Here is an 18,558-nt window from a genome sequence, read left to right on the forward strand (position 1 = left end):
TTGTGAACCAGCCAACACCGCGGGCCGGGTGGGGGAGGGGTGCGCTGAGATACCTGTTAAAGGGGTAGGACAGCTGGGCCGGTCTGGGCAGATCGTGGAATCGGTTGATGCCAGGGCCCGGCTGGCCCATGGCCTTGCTGTCAAAGCTGCGGCGATCAAAGTAGGACAACTGCTTCCTGTAGTACTCCTCATCCTCGTCTGGGTCGTAATGGTTGGAACGCACCACGTCGTCCAGGGGCTTAGTGTGGGGCTTTTGTGGCTCGGGAGCTCTAAACAGGAAAAAAAAAAAATAATAATAAAACAGCTGCACACAATGATGAAGTACGACCTGTTCCTAAAGTTTTAATAACAGGGATTCATGAAGCTTAAATGTTAGAAAAGGAGGACTCAGTTAGACAAGAGTCGATGACACAAAGTGATTAAATGTGTTTGAGGAGAAGAATATCTCAAACAGGATCAAACTCTCATCATTGATCAGGGACTTAACTCCACTAGGTGGCGCTAAAACAACAACAACAGCTGAATTCAAAGATGCCCGAATTGAATCTCTCTGCGTCGGCCTTCATTCAGCGAGCCTGATGCTCTGCAGTAGAGACTACGTACCTGTAGGTGGACCTCTCCTGCTCCAGGTTGCTAAGGGAATTAGCTTTGAGCACGGGGGCAGGAGCGCTCACGGGTTTGGGAACATCTGCGGGCTGGAAAACAGACGACAGGCTTCGTTTTAGTGTTTCCTGCGCCTGATTGAGAGGTGGTTGTTTTTAAACATCCTTCAAGTTGGCGACAAAGCTTTACGTTTTAATTATGGTTCCTTCTTGACTATTAAACTAATATAAGACCCCTGACAGAAATCACAGTGACTCCCTGAGGTAGCTACATGAAGAACGTACCCTGAGGACTGACGACTCCCCCTCCTTTGCCCTGTCCATAGAAACGGAGCGCTTGTTCTCAAACATCTTGACTCTGTTAAGCACCGATTGCGGTTTCATGGCCGGATCTTCGTCCAGGTCTTCCCGCGGCGGAGGAGGAAGGGGTTTGGAGCCTGGCGTCACTGCCGGCTCACCTGGGGAGGGTAAAGTCTCCGGTTTAGGAGGGGGGACGGCGGGTTCCGAGTTCATCATGGGCTCATGCACACCTGGCTTATAACCCCGGTTTGGAGGCCCGGACATGAAGGTGGGCCTCAAGCCGGAGTCACCGTAGTAGTGCTTTGGAGGCTCCGGCGAGCGGGGCGAGTTAATGGGGAAGCTGCGCGACTCCACCTCGTAGGGAGAACGGGCGTCGTACACCGCTGGGGGTGGGGGAGGCGGCTCGTCGTAACGGATCGGTCCAGGTTTACTGTGGCGCGGTCTGCCGTCAAAGCCCGGCGGCGGGGCTTCCTCGTAGCGCGGCTGAGGGGGGCTGTAGTCCCTCCCTGGTCCATCCTCGTACGGGGAGCGGGGGCTGTAGCCCACGGGCTGCTGGTGGCTCGGCTGATACCCGGCGGGCTGGGAGGACGAGGTCTGCTGGTCGTATGGGGGCCACTGTTCGCTGTAATGAGGCACACGGTTGTCGTAGTGCAGGTGAGAGTCAGTGTTGTGAGGCTTTGGTTCTGTGTAGCCGCCTCCATCGTATCCGTAAGGCGGGTGGTCGTACTCGCGGTATGGCTGTTTGTCCTGGTACGGAGGCTGGTGACTGTAGTTCATAGACTGCTTCAGACCGTGGTTGATTCGCACTGGATCCTCCATATTGTACAGATCTTTCTTGTACATCTGTGAAGAAACGGAACAAGTTGAAAATCTCCATCATTTTATCATGAGTGAAACTTGCAATGTCAAAGCACAGACATCGGCTCAGGAAAAGAGGTTTCCCAGCACCAAACGAAGAATAAATCATTTACAAGGAAATAAACTGAAACCTCAACGAACCAAACTGTACAAATAAATCCAGCACCAAATATTTAAATTAGGATGAAGTCTTCACTCAAAAACAGTTCTGAATGCCTGTTTGAGATGATGCCTTTCAAGAATGATCAGAATTTATAAAAACACAAGTGAATTTTACCAAGTTAACACGTTTCACCAAGCAATTTACACATTTCTGAAAGGCCTCGTTTCAAACATATGATGTGTAGCCTGGAGACAGCAGAGTTACAGTGCTTCCTATGGAAGAAGGTTGATTTGTTGGCGACTACTCAGAACAAAACTTTCTCAACGGGAAACAAAATGCCGTGCACCGATGAGTTGATTTTTTTTCCATAGAAAGAGTTGCTCAGTTGAAGTTATTACCAAGTGTACTGTCTGCAGGTTAGCTTTCATCATGCAACGAACATTCAGTTTGCAACTTATGCAACGTCAAACTACTGGCACTACTACAGACAAAAAACACATCTACCCACTACGGTGCCGCTGTCAGTGCTACTGGTGTTCATCTACAGAAGAGTCAAAGCTGAAAGGAACCCAAACAAAAAGTAGGAGCCATGCAAAGGACGTAAGAGGCAACAGTTAGGGCTGGTTGTGGATGTCTTCACCCTGGTCAGAGACTCAGATGGACCAGTCCTTCTGGTCTCCAGCCCACTGTGGTGCATGTGGACTAGTGTGTCACACATTTTCTCTGGGGGGTCCAGAGGCACACAGTGGGCTCAGTGAGTCACACGGTGTGGACATGACATGCAGAGAGCGAGTGGAAAGCATGTGTAAGAAGACAGGCAGTTAAAACAGCAGGCTGGGGGGGGGGCCCAGGCCCGGTCCGAGTGGCTGGTGAAACAGCGGGTACCTTTGGTTCTGGACCAGGAGGTCCAGACGGGTGGGGTTCATGTGGTGGTGGAGGAGGTGGTGGTGGTGGGGGCTGAATAAGCTCGGGGGCAGGGCTGGGGCTGTTAAGTGAGTCAGCCTGAGGAGCTGCGGCTGCAGCAGGCGGCTCCTCTAGGTGCACAGCCTCATGCTGCACAGGCTGCTCAACAGCAGAGGTAGCTGCCACCGTCGGAGGCAACGAGGGCATGGGCAGAGCAGCCTCACCTTGCTGTGAAGTATTGTTAAGAGACATTTTTAACACAGCCTGCCAAGGGCACACAAAGTACATCTTTACCCCAACACCATGAATGTCTTTCTTACAGCCAGAAAATGCACTTGCATGATTGTAGTTTGAATAAAAACTCACAGCTAACAACAAAACATGCTAACATCTTAGCCAAGAACGATACATTTTATAAGTCAGGACACAACAGAAAATATAAATGACAAAACTCCTCTGCTCTGTAGTTGTATACGTTTAGCTACACATGAATCTTTAACTGGCACAACCTGCGACGGGCTGCCAGCAGCGCTGCACGACTTTACCTGCTGTGGAGCGGCCATCTTGAACCCAGGGGGGTCTATTCGACTGGCCGGGTCGGGCTGCACAGGGTGTTGGTATCCAGGGTAGCCGGGAGTGTCTTGTATCACAGGGGGGTCTTCTCGCACAGGCTCTGAAGAGCGGGTGATGGCGGGCTCAGTGGGCAGACCCACCTCATCATTCAAAGTTTCATCTAACTCCTGGTCTGTGTATGCTCCTCCCTCAGTGTCTGTGTCCTCATAATCAGAAGTGTGGCGGCTGTCTGTGCTATACATGGAGTATTCACTACCTGGCGCCGAGAGGTAGGACAGACGGTCGTCGTGGATATCCAAGTCGTCCTCTGTAGTGCCGTCGGCCTGTGCAGAGCAGAGAAACTGTTGGATATCTCACGAGTTGCAGTAAAAATGGACTGAACTATCGCCGGCCAGTTGTCCCACCTTGCCCTCTGACACCCACACCAACTGATTCTGCTGCTGCTGGATGGTTTCTTTCAGAGCTCCATACCATCCATCATTCATATTGTTTAAGTTGATGGTCGCTAAGAGAAAATAGTTGCACAATTATCACCCCCACTAGGAACGAAGCGGTGTAAAAAGGCCAATTTACATTTTAAAGTCAGTATTTTAACACGCTCTGCCCACTTACTGGTGAACAGGTGGTGATTATTCTTCCTCAGTTTAATGGCTCGCTCATAAAGCTTCCTGGCGCTCTTCCTGGACTCCGGACAAAGTCTCGTCCTCATGTTCTTCACACCCTGTTTATTGTCGGGATTTAGGAAGACTACGATCGGGTACCACTGAGCGTAGTTCAGTCTGTCCACAGCGTTTGGGGTGATGTCCAGCACAGCGTGTTTGTCCTTCGTGGGATTAAAGGCAAGAAAGAGGAAAAATGAGGACAGCGTTTTTAACGACGAGGAACTTTGAAAACACGGGCGTCCGCGCGCTCACTCTGTCAATGATCTGCTTGATGGTGTGAAGACGAATGATTCCTGAACTGCGCTGGTCTGTCCCTGCGTCTCTGGGTTCACTCTCTGAAAAGAAAAGAATGGAAGGATAAATTCATAGAAAAAAAAAGAGAAAAAAAGGAGCGATAAAATGAAAGGTTTCGCCGAAGTTTCATATCGAACATACTTGCTAGTTCGAAGAGGTCTGGCTCTTCTCTGGATAGTTTCTCTCGAGCCACGTCGGCGATGGGTCCGAATATCACGACCGGTCTGAGGAAACCAGCTGCGCGGAAAGACGACAGGACGTTGGCGGATGCAATAAAAAAAAAAAGCTTCACTGTGAGCGACTTTAAAACCTGACAAGTTTACATTCCTCACCTTCTCTCAGCACAACTCTCTCGTAAGCCGGGAACTTTGTTTGGACTGGCTGGGAGGACAGGTCCTCTCTGCTCTTCCTCAGGTTCCTCTTTGAGCTGCGAAGACCCCGAAACCTCCAGAAGTCGGCCCTGTCACCTCCTGCTGTTTTGGGGAGCGTGTACTGAACGCTGGACAGCTGCTCTGCCCTGTTAGCGGGACGACAAAGGCAGCTCTTGATTTAATCCAAACCCCGCTAACAATACAAGCAACACCGGCGTGGCGATGGTGATATTAAAATGAAACTGAGCACGGAGGACGGCCTCACCTGTTTTTGTTGGGGATGATGCCCCTCTCCACCTCCTGGTGGTTTTTGCCGATGCGAATAGCCAGCCAGGAACCCAACTTGCCGTTGTAGAGCGTGTCCACGACGCGGAAAACCTCGCCCTTGTTAAAGCTTAACCCATAAGGAGATTCCTTCTCATACTCAAAGTGTGTCCGGATGTAGAAGGAGTCTCCCACATCGGACTCCACGATCCGCCGATACACTGAAGGAAAGACCCCCAAAAAAGTCAAATAATTAACACAGAACGAATCTAAACATAACATCATCTGCTGCTGTCATCCATTAGATTTACCATCTTTTTTCTTCTGAGCCAGAATGGTGACCTCTTCACCTTTAGGAAGATCCAGGAGGAATAGCACCGCCTCCTCTCGGATTATATTTGCAAAATCTACATTATTTACCTGGAAGAAAAACATCGTCCCAGTAAATGTTTGGCGCACACACATCAGTCTTATTTTAAACTCCTGAGCCTTCACCGTTCCCTGGGTGCGAGGCGGACGGATGCAGGCGTAAATAGCTCATCCTGTAGTTAGCGCTGCCCGGAGAACCGCAGGTTTTATTTTTGCTGAAACAACTCAAAGCGCTCCTCGGTACATTTGGTGTGCAGAAAAGGAAGATGTAGGACTGAGCGAACGGGGCAAACACAGCAAGAGGAAACAGTATTTATGTGTTTGCTCCATCGGGCCCCTTTGCTAAGAGACCAGCTCGATGACGCAGGAATTCTGAAGCAGCCGGAGCGTGAGGCCATGAATTAAAACCAGAGTGAATGTTTGAGGGTGTATCTGCTATAAAAAAAAAAAAGATATTTACAGTGACTATCAAGTGCCAACAGTTAGGCAAAAAGAAAAGAGACAGATTAAACACTTCTCAGCTTTTTCCTGTAATTTAAATTATTTTTTTGACTCGCCTAAAAACCTAAACATATCCAACAAATGTCCTTCGAAACTTTTTATTTATTGATCACGTTTTGCTGCTAGTGTAGTTTCTCACCCTGAGAATTTGATCGCCCTCCTCCAGGCCCTCCTTGGCAGCCGGGCTTTCCTCCAGAACCCCTGCCACGAAGATGCCCACGTCGTTGCCCCCAGCCAGCCGCAGACCCACGCTCTCGCCCTTTTTAAACTTCACCAGCTTCATGCTCGGCCTGCGGACAAACACGCACCGTCAAGCCGCTTTCCTCTGAGCAGACACAGGCTGGCATTTTCTTTCTTTTTTTTTAAGTGAAATAAATAAATAAATAAAACTGTTAGGGGCCGTCCGGGTGTCTCTGGAGCTCTTGAGGTGTGTTCAGCAGATTGTGAACGCACTACATTTTATTACTGCTGACAAACACAACAGAAAACCGCCTCACACGCTAAAGACGCACACTCTGTTGTTCAAACAAACACCAAAACCAACACAAGCGCAATTAAAGTCTTAAAATCCCTTGAAGGAATGCGTATCGCCCGTCGATTTTCACGACAGAGATTTCAACTAAAATCTTTTTACGAGAAAAACTCTGAAAATAACAAAATCTCAGGTAATATTTTAAGATGTGCGCATTTGTTGAGACTGACTGAGCTACTCCCACACCAAAGTGTAGCTCAGTATCTGTAAAACTGACTGAGGGTAAAGCTGTTTAGCTGTGGCAGCCATCTTGAATGGACTCCAAGAGTTAATCGGTGAGTTTCATAAAAGTCTATCCAGTTGGTTCAAGAGATTTACTGCTAAAGCTACAAACACACACTGACACAAACTATGTACTTTAAAGAAAGCTGCATACTGAAATGCTTCAAATTAATATTTATTATTATTATTATTATTATTCTTACCGCAGGATGCTGTCGTCATGGGCAGCGCTTGGCACAGGGGCGTCGGAAGGACTGACCGGCAAGTCTACATCCGGCTGTCCGGGCTGAGCGTACACCGGCTTGGGCTCTAAAGACAAACAAAGTCCTCATATTAATGCACGCAGAACAATAAAATGCTACAATAACCCCCACAAATATATAACTGACAAGACTGGAGATACAGATGTACAGCTGGGGAAATGTTTGCTGCAGAAAAAAAACACAAAAAAAACAAGAAAACACCACAACGTTGAAAATATCACACGGCGCTTGTCGTGCACACACGTGCACTCAGAGCACACAGCGTCCTTAGCTGGGAGGTCAAAGACAGCAGAGAGCTGCAGGCTGGAGGGGAACGTCACACTCGATCAGCTCATATGCTTTATTTTCACTGGGCTCCAGGCAAACTCAGACAGACTCAGCAGGCATTTGGATTCAACTGTTTTAGTTATTTAATTTTTTTTTTTTTTTTGGGTAGTTGTGCTTTTTGCAAAAAGGGGGGGGGGATATCTGGGACAAACCAAAACTTAAATGCATTTTTCTGTTACTCAGCAAGTCTAGATGCAAGCCACTCAGACCTCACACGTAAATATTGAGTTTACTGGGGGGGGTTGTTTTAGCTCTGACCTGGGAGGGGTGGGAGGTGCTTCTCCTCTCTCGTCACAGACGACGACTCCTTCGGTTTTGGCAGAGGAACCTCCTCCGCGAGCTTCGACGGTGTAGAAGCAGGCTTCGAGGTCCGTTCGTCGTCACGACTTCTGTGACTGCAGATGACAACGATACACACTCGTCAAGATCGCAAACGTCGCACTCGCGCACTGAACCATCTCCTGGCTTGGGCACGTGCAGCCGGCCGAGAACAGCTGAGCGAACAGCTCGAGTGGAAGGCGGTGGCGGCGGCATCTTATTCGTGAAGGTCATCGTTCTGCCCGTCCACTCTCTGGGGCTCTATTTTTAGAGCGGCTTATCTAAGGTGTCAGAGAGGATTCTGTCCTTCCAGGTGAATTTCACTGTGCGACTCTGACTTTACAGCCGCTCCGTAGGACTTCGCCTCGAGTTTCAGCACGCGTTAAAGACGCCATGAAGTCAAACGCAGTGACCCAGGCGAGAGCAACGTGTCAGAAGTAATGTCAACATTTCCCCGTTTTCCCTGATCAGGAGTCACATGTTAAATATTACTAGTTTTGTATTCATTTGCAGCGGAATCAACAAAAAAGGGTTCAGTCTTTGTACTGCAGATGTTCAGCCTCATCATCAAGAACAGCTGAACACAAAAACATTAGCTGACATTTTCATTACTGAGCTGCTGCGAACGCATCAAACTAACCCAACAATGTCTCTGCTGCTCTAAATGTCGCCAAAGTTTCAAACTGCAGCCGTTTAGTCAGATTCTGGGACCACTTTTAGAGCCTGAATTGAGAACAGGAGCATCGATGTGGATCGGAAACATACTGTATACCACCAGGTTTTTCCTCATTTCTTTCCTTTTTCTGTCTGTCTGAGTGACGATGCAGCAGGAAGGTCGAGGAGTGTGTGTGTGTGTCACCTCTGCTCTGTGGCGTTAGCCCTCTGCGTCTCAGTGAGCGGTTCACCGTCACTCTCTGCCCCCTCAACTACCGGCTTATTTTTCTAAAACAAACAACCACTCGGACCCTTAGAAAGAAACTTGAGAACCTAACTCTGATGAGATTAAGACGTTCTCAGTTGTTTTGAATCGTAAAAAAAAAGCAGGCAAATAAACAAATGTTGCGCATTTCAAACTCAGCTCTCCCCGTGGTCACTGACGTTTGCGGACTCAAGTTACAAACTTCAAACGTTAAACATGCGAAGCACAACAAACTTCGGCAACAACCTGAAGCGTGACTGCTTCCTGGGTTTTCAAAAGCGGGAATCATCCAGTCAGATTAAAAGGACTGAAAATCAATACAAACATCCGATCACACTCGTAAAAGTCGTCATTCGCCGCATGTATCATCGCTTTATCTGTTTGTAAAAACAGATCTGAAGTGAATATCTGACTCAGGAGTGTGTGTGCAGCTCATCGCGAGTGACACTAAGAACTTCACCCGACAAGCAACTCAAAACGTAGAAACTTACTTCGTTTTGACCTTGTGGATAATAATGAACGGTTTCGCTTACAGAAATTAGAGGATTCATTTTTCAGAGACATTAATTTGGCCACAATGTTTAAACACTAAGGGCACTTTCCTTTAAAACAAAACTGAAGTTTAATTATTTCAGTATTTTTTTGTTTTTTTAAAAAAGACAAAAAGTAAAACCCCTTCAGTGAAGTCTGTTTAAGCGATGCTCCAAATTTTGTACAAGTGTTTTTTAAGTTAATAGTGCTGCTAGTGGAAATGTTCTCAGCTTGTCTGATATAAAACCCTGAGCAGGGCTGTAACGGTACACTCTGCTCCCGACAACAAGACAAGATTTTTACAGTTTTTTTAAAGAAAACTTCTGAGATGAAATATTTCAGAATAAAATCCTGGACTTAAACAATCCTTGAGGTCGAACCATCAGGTCCTCAGATGTTTTTACAAAAGCTAAGGGGAAAGATTTTCCAGCTGGTAGCCGTTTGCTCGTGCTGCTCCTGTGTCAAACACGCACTTTTTACCCACAAGGACCTTCAGAGGACACAGAGATCGCAGGACTTCATCATCTGAAGAGGAAACTCCACTGACAATCTGATGTCAAACCGCCCCGGCAGCATTCATCACGTTAGCTCTTGGTTTTGTCCCAAAACACCGGCCACGATGACATAAATTCATCACTTCTCTGGGAGAGTGATAGCTGCGAGTTTCTAAGAGTTTGTCAAAGTCAGAACCCCCTGCCCAGGACTACAGTAAATCTGCTCCACAAGATTTATTTGCGGTTCCACAGGTGGGGTTTCCACACAGAGAAATGGTGTTTGGGCTCAAGTGTGAAGGGTGTAAAATGGCAGACAAATCCTTTTATTTATTGTTTTTACAGTCTTTCCATTTCAAAAAGTGAAAAACTGCTTCTTTACAGCAATCAGATTGATAAAAAAGAGAGCGAAATCATCCAGATCGTCCCTCTCTGCTTCCTTTTTCTGCACCTTTAGGGAGTTGAGTCTTACCTGCCGTTGCTGATCTGTTGGGGCGAATGTCTGGAGTGGTCTGAAGGTTCAGATCGTCTGTCTGGAGAGCGCGAGCGACTGCTACGATGTCTGTCATGCGATCGATTGGAATGGTCGGATGCCAGAGAATGGATATCTGAAATGTCTGGGCAAACGAGAGTCGCCGTTGAGCTCGTGCAGTTCGGAGTTCAGGTCTGACTTTTTTTTTTTTTTTTTACTCTTCTCCCACGGCAGCCCACTCACCGTCTCGGTCCGAGGCGTTGGCTGAAGGAATGCTGTCATCGAGGTCGGGGATGTTCAGTAGGGTTGCCCTGTCGTCTCTCTGAACAACCATTTTTAGCTTGCCCTTTGACCTTTCTATCAGTTTCTTGGCGTCAATCAAGGAGAGGTTCTCTGTTACTGTGCCGTTAATCTGGGGAATAAAAAAATTACAGAAAAAATTAAAATAAAAATTTGTTAACTTTTTGAATAAAGTGTCTTTATGTTTGGGCTTCAAGTATATTAATTTAAGGTCATGGGATCAAATGTGACTAAGCTGCAACTATTTATTCATCATTTTGTAATTATTGTGTTAGTATCGACGCAGATATAATGAGCTCAAACCTGAGAGTACGTCGTTGATTATAAGTACACACTGGCAACATACAGATAAGGTGTAAGGCTTAGAAAATGTGAACCTATTCCACGTGCAGATTTTATAAGCTGTTCTGCAACAACCCAACACCCTCAAATATCTGTTTTTGTTGAACAGGAGTCGACGCTGCAGTGGAGTTTTCCTGCTTTCAGCCGTCCTACCTTCAGTACAACATCCCCTTCCTGGATGTTGCCGTCTCGGGCTGCCAGGCTCTCAGGGGAGATGTCCTTGACAAAGATGTGGCTGGCCAGGCGCAGGCCATATTCTGCTTACAGAGTGAACGACAGCAACAAAGACGATGTTAGCACAGAGTTCACGTGACCACGCCACACTGACCGCACTCTGCTGACAGCTGCCGCTCCCGCTGGGATTAACATACTGATTAAAGAAGATTAATTGCTCTTTTTTTTTTTTTTTTTTTACTTATTTACTTGAGTTCACTCAGATTTTGCTGAGGCTGGCGAGTTTTTATTTACTCTGGCAATTAACCAGTGCTGATTTGGACGTTTTATTTATTCCTGAGCTGGAACGGTAAGAACCGAGGGACGGAGCGACGCTCTCCTCTATCCCCGACTTTGTGAGCCTCACCTTCATTTTTGCGCGATTTGACGAGCGTGACCTTGGCGGGGCGCGGGGGAAGATTGTGCGAGCGGCGGTCTGAGCGCGGGGAGAGGCTCCTCTCTCGCGAGCCGCTCCGCTCGCGCTCCCTGTCCCGTCGCCCGCCGCTCCGCCCGCTGCGCCTGCCCATGGCCCCGCCCACCCCGCTGTAAGCGCCACTGCGTCCGCTCCGCGTCTCGTAGATCTCCTCGTCGTAGCTGTCCTCCTCCTCGTCGTGCTCTGACATCGTCTCCCTCTCGCCCAGCCGGCCCATGGGGACGTGCACCTTCCTCTTCCGTCTGATTGTCTGAACAGAGGAGAAGGGAGCTGGAATCAGCCTGACAACCAGTCGCTTCACATGAATCAATCACTTCCTCCCAAACAGATGAGCTTCCGTTCGTTATCAAACATACGAGAAACATCTAAACGTCATGGATGTTAATGCACACTTTGTAGCTCCTGACGTATTGAGGACGGCACTCACAATTTTGGCAATTTTCCCACTTTTGCGAAGCTGCTGGACAGCGTATGCATGCTCCACATTGTCCATGGAGACAGCATTGACCATCACCACTCTGTCATTTTCCCTGGAGTCAACACACACACACACAAACTAACTGGAGTCTTTCTGGAGAGGGCAGAGGAATTCAAAACTAAAACTAGCGCTCTGATCGAGCTGCCCAAGGGGAAACTCTTACTGCAGCAGGCCTTCTGCCGGGCCTCCTTTCAGCACATCCGAGATGACGATGGAGGTCTCGCCGCTCTGAAAATGAGGGTTATCCCGACCTCCTGATATGGCTATCCCGAAGCCAAACCCTGGTGCCTGCACGGGAAAACACACATTCGGATGTTGGTTTAGGTGTCTGAGAGCTACGTGGCACAAAACGTTTGTACAATTGTTTTAAACAAAACCAGAGAACTATGACAACTTCCTGCACTAGTAGTTTAGAGTTTGTGTTTTTGCTGCATTTTGTTTGCATTATTTAGACCTTAAAAAATGTAGGAGAGACTGGTGGGAAAAAAAAAGACAAATAACTTTTCTTTCGTGGCTGTTTCACCTACAGCTTATATAAAGTTAGCAAACATTCTTTAAGTTGACAGAAGGAAGGTAGAAGCTGGGAAGAGAAGTAAAAAAAAAACTGGAAAAAGAGCTCAGACAAAGACGGATGTAGAGAGCAGAGGGAGAATAACAAATACCTACCCTGTGTAGTGTTACTGTGTGCTGTTCCCAAATGACTGTCTCCTCCATCGCTGCACTCTGAAAGACAGAAACACAGAGTGCTTAACGGGAAGGTTCAGATGCAGTTTGCATCATTAAAGGCAGAAATCGGAAAAAGGTTTTAGGAATCTTTGTCAGTAAGATCAGAGATGGGGACAAAAAAAAATGTTCTCCTGATCCAAAATGCCAAAACATCTCTGTATTAAGTCTTTCCTGAAGTTTCTTAACACTTTAAAACAAAGCAAACAAAACCTCAACAGCAAGAGTTAGACATCCAGCACTGTGCAAAAATCTTCAGCCATTCCTCACTTTTTGTACTTTGCTCCAAAGCAGGCAGACTTCCTGGAGGTTTCACAAAGTTTTCTTTGGACTTGGGCTGCTTTTTCACCCATTTTGTACTTGACCATTACAGTATAATGTGCAGCATGTGCAAAGGTGAGTAAACTGGACAAGTTGAGGACCAAAGAACAGCCAGGTCACTTTAAAAGATAACAAGAAAGTCTAGCTGCTTGGAAGCAAAGCGTAAAGACACAAGAGGTGGTTTAAATGTGCTATATAAAGCACACAAATAATAGTTTATAACTGCTGAAGACTCGTATGTGATAGACAGTGATGGTACAACATCGTCCCCATTTCAGTCCCTTTTCATGTAGCAAAAGCAGGACTCAGTCCCATGTTTCTGGGTATTTATTAGCTAAAGTTTAATTAGAATCATGCAAACATCCACAGCCTGCAGACACTGCAGCCGGCTGTGCAGCTGTTTGCTTTGAGAGTTTGGTTTTTCGAGCAGGCGGCGGAGCAGAGTCTTCCTTCTAGCAGGTTCGCAGTACGAGGCCTCACGTTGTGAAGCGTCTGAGAGGAGCTACGGTGAAATACTGGCAGGTACAGCAGAGCTCCACTGACACGGCCTTTAAAAGAAAGAAAAAAAAAAAGGCCCAATCTCTGTCACACGAACGCCTAAAAAGGAAACGATGAAGGTCAACTCGTTAAACTGTTAACAACCCTCCGCGCCCCACAGCCCACGTTTTTTATCTCATCTCTGCCGTAGTACTATTTCACATCCACTATAATCTCACGAAGCATTTGACGTTCGGTGAATGCACATAAAATACTATCAGCTCCATCCCCATGAGGCGAATTACAACCCGCTTCACAGCCTCAAATGATATCACCTCATTTGTCATCCTAAGGCTATCACCTTAATAGGTGAGTAACGCAGACGTGTCTTTCCTGCTTTGCTTGCACATTTTTTGACACAATAAAAAAAAGGGCTCCAAGTTGAGGTACAGAGGTATTTGTACATTTAAAATCCGACAGAAAAGTACGTACTGTACCTTCTTTATAAACCGGAAAAGACAGGTTTACCTGTTTGACATGGCTAAAAACAAAAACAAACACGAAAAAAAACCCAGATAATCATTCATTATATCAAATACACGCACAGCTGTCCACAACATAAAGAGCCAGACAGGAGAAAGAGTTCACTATAGTCAACAGATAACTGGAATATACAGTTAACTGCTTCATTTTTTATTACGAAAGGGTTTGTGTCATTAGTTCACATGACTGATAACAGGGAGAAAACAAATACAAAGTGTTGATGGGCCGTCGATTATCAATTTATTTATCAAGGTCACTATCTGAGCGAAATGTTGCTTTCAGAGGACTGCTAATTCGACAAATTTTTTAACCAATGTAACAAAGATAATATCCAGTTATTACATATTTTCATGGGTTTTGTTGTGCTTTTAAAACGTTTCAACTCCAAACCCTCAGCTGAAGAGGTTAGGGTGAGACTAACAGCCTCTCTGTATTGAGCCAGAGGTGAATCGTTTTAACCGTGTGAGGCAAATTAAAATGTAATAACTAACTATTAAAACATTTGTTTGTAATATTTACCTACACTTGCAAAGCATAGGTCTTAAAAAAACAATGTTAAATTAGTCACTTGTTTAGGAAGATGCTAAAAAAAACCTGACGTCTTTATTACTAAACAGCAGACATATAATCCTTACAAAAAAATTTTAAAAATCAGTGTCTTCCTCTGAATTTTGGCGGTAAACAACTTACAGATAGAAGTGACAGGTTTCACTGACCAAATAAGTCACAGATCAAACCCTGCAGAGGAGGCTGGTGCATCACTTTTAAGTAAAGCATCAAACTTTGGGCTGGACTGCAACTAACTACTCCTTTAATTTTGGCAGCTTACAACCTGAACCTCCAGGTCTTCTCCTGATGAACGTACAGGACTAATATGCATCACATCACTCGGACAACTAAAAGAGGCCTCGGCTATCAAAACAACTGGAGAAACAACCACCAGATTGAGGGACGAGCAAAAAAAAAATATCTCCAATAATTTTCCATTTAAATAACCTCATTCTCTCAGGCGAAGTCACGTCTGTGAAGCGTCAGCCTAGCAGAGTGACGCCACTCCTTTCCCATTTGTTGTTTTTAACCAACAGGGCCTCCCTCAACACATCATCTCCGTGCCTGTTACGACCTGTGGGCCCAGAGCCAAACACTAGCCGGAGTCTGGGAACACAAGGCAGCAGAGTAGGCTGTCACAAGTGGCCCCAGACGTCCCCCGACTTGGCAGCAGTGGTCACAAACCTCTAAAGCTGCTTTCGATGGGACACACACATACACACAGAGGGTGGACAAACAAAGAGAACTGCCCCTGACATTTTACACTGAATACACTGCAACTGAGAGAAGCACGAAGAAAAAGACTCATTAATATGAACGGTTTTGGTGAAAACAGACACAACGTCATCGTTTGCTCTTTAGGAAGCGCTGACTTTAGGGTTTTATGATGAATACTGTATTGTAATATTATCTGAAACTACACTGTCTGAACCTTCACGTACTGTTCCAACAGAAGAAAACGAGAAAAAGGCAAATAAACGATAAAATCTACGCTCTGTGTCGCAGCAATTCCGTTTTCTAGAAAATTCCATCAGAGGAAGCTTACTGTGGCTCGTAAAAATAGATGCAAATCAAAATTAAAATGTAAACGGGACGACGCAAGAGCAATTTAGGATTGTAAGAAACAACTGCATATTAGAGAATAAATAAAAAAAGGACTGGTCCTGAAGTGTGACTCTCTCACACACACACACTTTTCACTCTGAAGGGATGTAATTTTGAGCTCTCCTCCTGCAGGGCCTGTTTCTCTGGTAACAGAGGTGGGAACAGGGTGACACTGTTTAAGTGGCCTGACATTTTCAAGACGTGTCTGTAAAGGTTCCTCTCAACCGTGTGGCGTTTGGGAAAGACGTGGTCAAATTCACTCTGAAGGTGCTTCTTATCCAGCTACATCCGGCGATACGGAGAGTTTGTCAAAAACAAACAGGCTGTTCTTTTATAGCAATAAATAAAAACTATTTGTTCCCTTCCTCTAAAACGACATCCTAGAGAAGTAAAGTGAAATTTAAAAATAATTGACTCTCCACCCTGCCGCTGAGCTCAGTTTGTAGTAAAGCCCAGTTATGATGCGTTCTGGTGACGCTGTTGTTTACACCCCAAATGGCCACGAACTACCGGTGCCAAGAGGAGCTTCACACCACATGCCAGAGCCAGAGCTGGCAGCCGCTCCGCAGAGGAGACGCACCATGTTGGAAGGGTCATGCTTGGGGGGATTACAACCAGGCAGCATGGGAGCCAGCATTACAACAACACAGATGGACAACATGCGACAGAGAAAGGACAGCAGACACGACTGTGTCAGGGCAAACGGTACTGTCGTCCAGAGAAACCGTGTGGGTTTTTTTTTACTCCTCTGCTGAATAAAATATGACAGCGTGTTTTTGTCAAACAATCGATACTTTTAAATGTACGAGCTCTTCTGAAAATCAATCACAATGAGCATTTAGTCTCATTAGATCACATCGTCTTGATTTGTGTGAAATGTACCAGTCACGGCTTTATTAACTCGTTCTGCCTGAGCTGCTGAACAAGGAGCGTGGATGTTTAATATCTCTACAGGAACTTACAAGGGACATGTATGATGAAACAATCAAAACAAATGGGAACTAACTTCCTGTTTATGCTGTTATTGTCTTGGTCTCAGCTACAAACAAGCATGCATTTAATCAGTCTTCATTTCAAATCACAAAACAAATCAAACTCTTTCCAATATTAGGTGTATGCATATTTCATTCCGTCACGAAGTGCTGCAGGCTTCAGAAATGGGGCTGAACATGACCTTACTAAATCCTACCAACTCCATAACCATGAATGCAATAAATCAGACTTCTTCAGGCGCCTGCGATAAGGAGTTTTTTAACAAAGCGCAGAAAGCGGAGACAAGTTATGATCCCAAATCCGACTGAAGGGTTCGTGTTGAAGGCTTGCAGAGGCACTGGAGGGGAAAAAAGTCATCTCAGCTACATCATATAATCTACATTACATATAAAACTGAAATGAGAAGCAGAACTACATGCAAAAACATCAACACATAAATGGGAAGAAACGTAGCCAAGCACATTTTGTAACAAACCCAGTTTCATGAAGATAACTTAAATGGAAGGTAATGATATTTTTTATACGAATACCAGTTATGACACCTAAAATATCCTCAATGTGGTATTTAAATTGGGACACATACTTTGTAGTATATACTTTAACTACTCCTAGATTTGAGGGGTCTGCTTGTAAATATCTACTACGATTACTAATGATACAAGAAATGGTTAAAACCTGATCCACCAACACATCTCATGTGATTAGACAGAAGAGGGAAATCTAGCTGACGCAACAACATGTTCCTTGAGACTGTAGAAAGATTTATTTATCAGATGATAGAGCTGCGAATGATTAAAACTATTTTTAATCTACGCTCAACGAGGGCATCTAATCGCATTTCACTCGATGATGCGCCTGATATGCCTCCTCTATCTTATTAAAAGAAAAAAAGACACTGATCATGTTGTATTATGTCACAGTTTGCGTAAACATCAGTAAATATGAATGGTTGATGTCAATCTGTTCAAGTATAAATAAAGGTTAAGCTGAAAAAAAAAGGAGAATTTCCTCCCTGGTTAATTCAGATGATTAACTATGCTTTTAATAGGCGCATCTTCATCCCCCAAAAATGCTGGTTCCAAAAACATCTGAAGCAAATAAGATAAAAGCTGCAAATCAGTGGTTTGTCACCACAAAACTAAATCTGGCACGGATCAGGAACTCGAAAAAGACTATTTCATTTTGTTTTGAAGAGCCATTAAAAATTCAAGCGTGCAGATTCCTCAATTCCGTCGAGTACAAAAACAAACCTTATTGAATCCCAAGTGTGAACAGAGGCGATTTGGTGGGTTGATGAATTATCTGACAAAGACGAGATTTATTTTATTTCTTTTTTTTTTTGCTGTAGTGTGGTTTAGGGGGCGAGGCAGAGTCTTGTTCAATTCAGACCGCTCTGGGACCGAAGCGGCTAAAAATAGCTCTCATTAATTCAGCCACTGTGATGCTGCAACAGAGTGATTTAAAGGAAACTCGCAGCGCGCACATTGCAGAACAGTTAATAAGATCTTGTTACGTGAAACACCGCGGACTGACAAAAGACAAATGAGGCAGTACGGCAAAGAAAATACAGTAGTTTCTCTCCGGAGCTTATCTGTCAAATTTCTAAAAACCAAAGGAAGGCAAAGAGACCTGATATTTGTCCATGTATGAAATACTCCTGTTACACAAAATAATCCTAAATTACTCACGTGGCGCTGATTAAATGGAGCAAAGTCAACTTGAATATTGAAGTTCAATTGAAAGAATTCCACATTTAATAGCACGTTTGAGATGATAAAGCTTTAAATCTCACTAATGATGGCATTCATTTAGATTTAGAAAAGGCTGTGCCATCAGTAGACAAACTGGAAAGTCGGTACGTGTTTTCCTTTTTTTCCCCAAATACTGCTCAGCTCGCACTGAGGCCAGCGAGAAATGACAACAAAGATCACACTCCACTGTGGCTGCTGGCAATGAGGCGACAACAACAAAACAAAACCAAAAAAAAAAAAATTTGATTGATCACTTCAGAAAGTGAAATCAATGTGTTGGGAAGTGCTGACAAGTGCTGAAAGCCTCCTGCCCCTGAGAATGTAGCCAAATGCTAATGAAGGCCCGAGCCTTCCCAGCAGGCAGGGGGTCCCCTGAGAGGAAAGTGACACTCTGCACATACAACATGGACAGAGGCTGTGCTGCAGCTCCGTGAAGGAGGGGGGGGGGGGGGGGGG

General features: G+C 45.4%; 1 protein-coding gene across 10 annotated transcripts in view; it reads right to left on the reverse strand.

Moving 5' to 3' along the window:
- Nucleotides 1-18,558, reverse strand: part of tjp1b (tight junction protein 1b) — a 73,769-nt gene that overhangs the window by 7,491 nt on the left and 47,720 nt on the right. For 6 of the 10 annotated variants that reach the window (XM_017405835.3, XM_017405833.3, XM_017405831.3 and 3 more), the window contains 22 exons: nucleotides 12,308-12,364; nucleotides 11,805-11,929; nucleotides 11,591-11,693; nucleotides 11,098-11,413; nucleotides 10,671-10,777; nucleotides 10,119-10,287; nucleotides 9,876-10,020; nucleotides 7,403-7,539; nucleotides 6,758-6,863; nucleotides 5,940-6,090; nucleotides 5,242-5,350; nucleotides 4,932-5,151; nucleotides 4,628-4,812; nucleotides 4,437-4,532; nucleotides 4,254-4,336; nucleotides 3,952-4,162; nucleotides 3,744-3,844; nucleotides 3,312-3,662; nucleotides 2,749-2,994; nucleotides 888-1,745; nucleotides 604-695; nucleotides 54-269 (listed from right to left, as the gene is read on the reverse strand). In XM_017405835.3, coding sequence (XP_017261324.1) covers nucleotides 54-269; nucleotides 604-695; nucleotides 888-1,745; nucleotides 2,749-2,994; nucleotides 3,312-3,662; nucleotides 3,744-3,844; nucleotides 3,952-4,162; nucleotides 4,254-4,336; nucleotides 4,437-4,532; nucleotides 4,628-4,812; nucleotides 4,932-5,151; nucleotides 5,242-5,350; nucleotides 5,940-6,090; nucleotides 6,758-6,863; nucleotides 7,403-7,539; nucleotides 9,876-10,020; nucleotides 10,119-10,287; nucleotides 10,671-10,777; nucleotides 11,098-11,413; nucleotides 11,591-11,693; nucleotides 11,805-11,929; nucleotides 12,308-12,364 — 4,184 coding nt within the window. The remainder of the gene's footprint in view (nucleotides 1-53; nucleotides 270-603; nucleotides 696-887; nucleotides 1,746-2,748; nucleotides 2,995-3,311; nucleotides 3,663-3,743; nucleotides 3,845-3,951; nucleotides 4,163-4,253; nucleotides 4,337-4,436; nucleotides 4,533-4,627; nucleotides 4,813-4,931; nucleotides 5,152-5,241; nucleotides 5,351-5,939; nucleotides 6,091-6,757; nucleotides 6,864-7,402; nucleotides 7,540-9,875; nucleotides 10,021-10,118; nucleotides 10,288-10,670; nucleotides 10,778-11,097; nucleotides 11,414-11,590; nucleotides 11,694-11,804; nucleotides 11,930-12,307; nucleotides 12,365-18,558) is intronic. The other 4 variants (XM_017405840.3, XM_025003734.2, XM_017405832.3 and 1 more) reach the window with 2 other exon arrangements.

The sequence above is a fragment of the Kryptolebias marmoratus genome, linkage group LG11, assembly GCF_001649575.2.
Source record: "Kryptolebias marmoratus isolate JLee-2015 linkage group LG11, ASM164957v2, whole genome shotgun sequence".
In the NCBI taxonomy this organism is placed as follows: domain Eukaryota; kingdom Metazoa; phylum Chordata; class Actinopteri; order Cyprinodontiformes; family Rivulidae; genus Kryptolebias; species Kryptolebias marmoratus.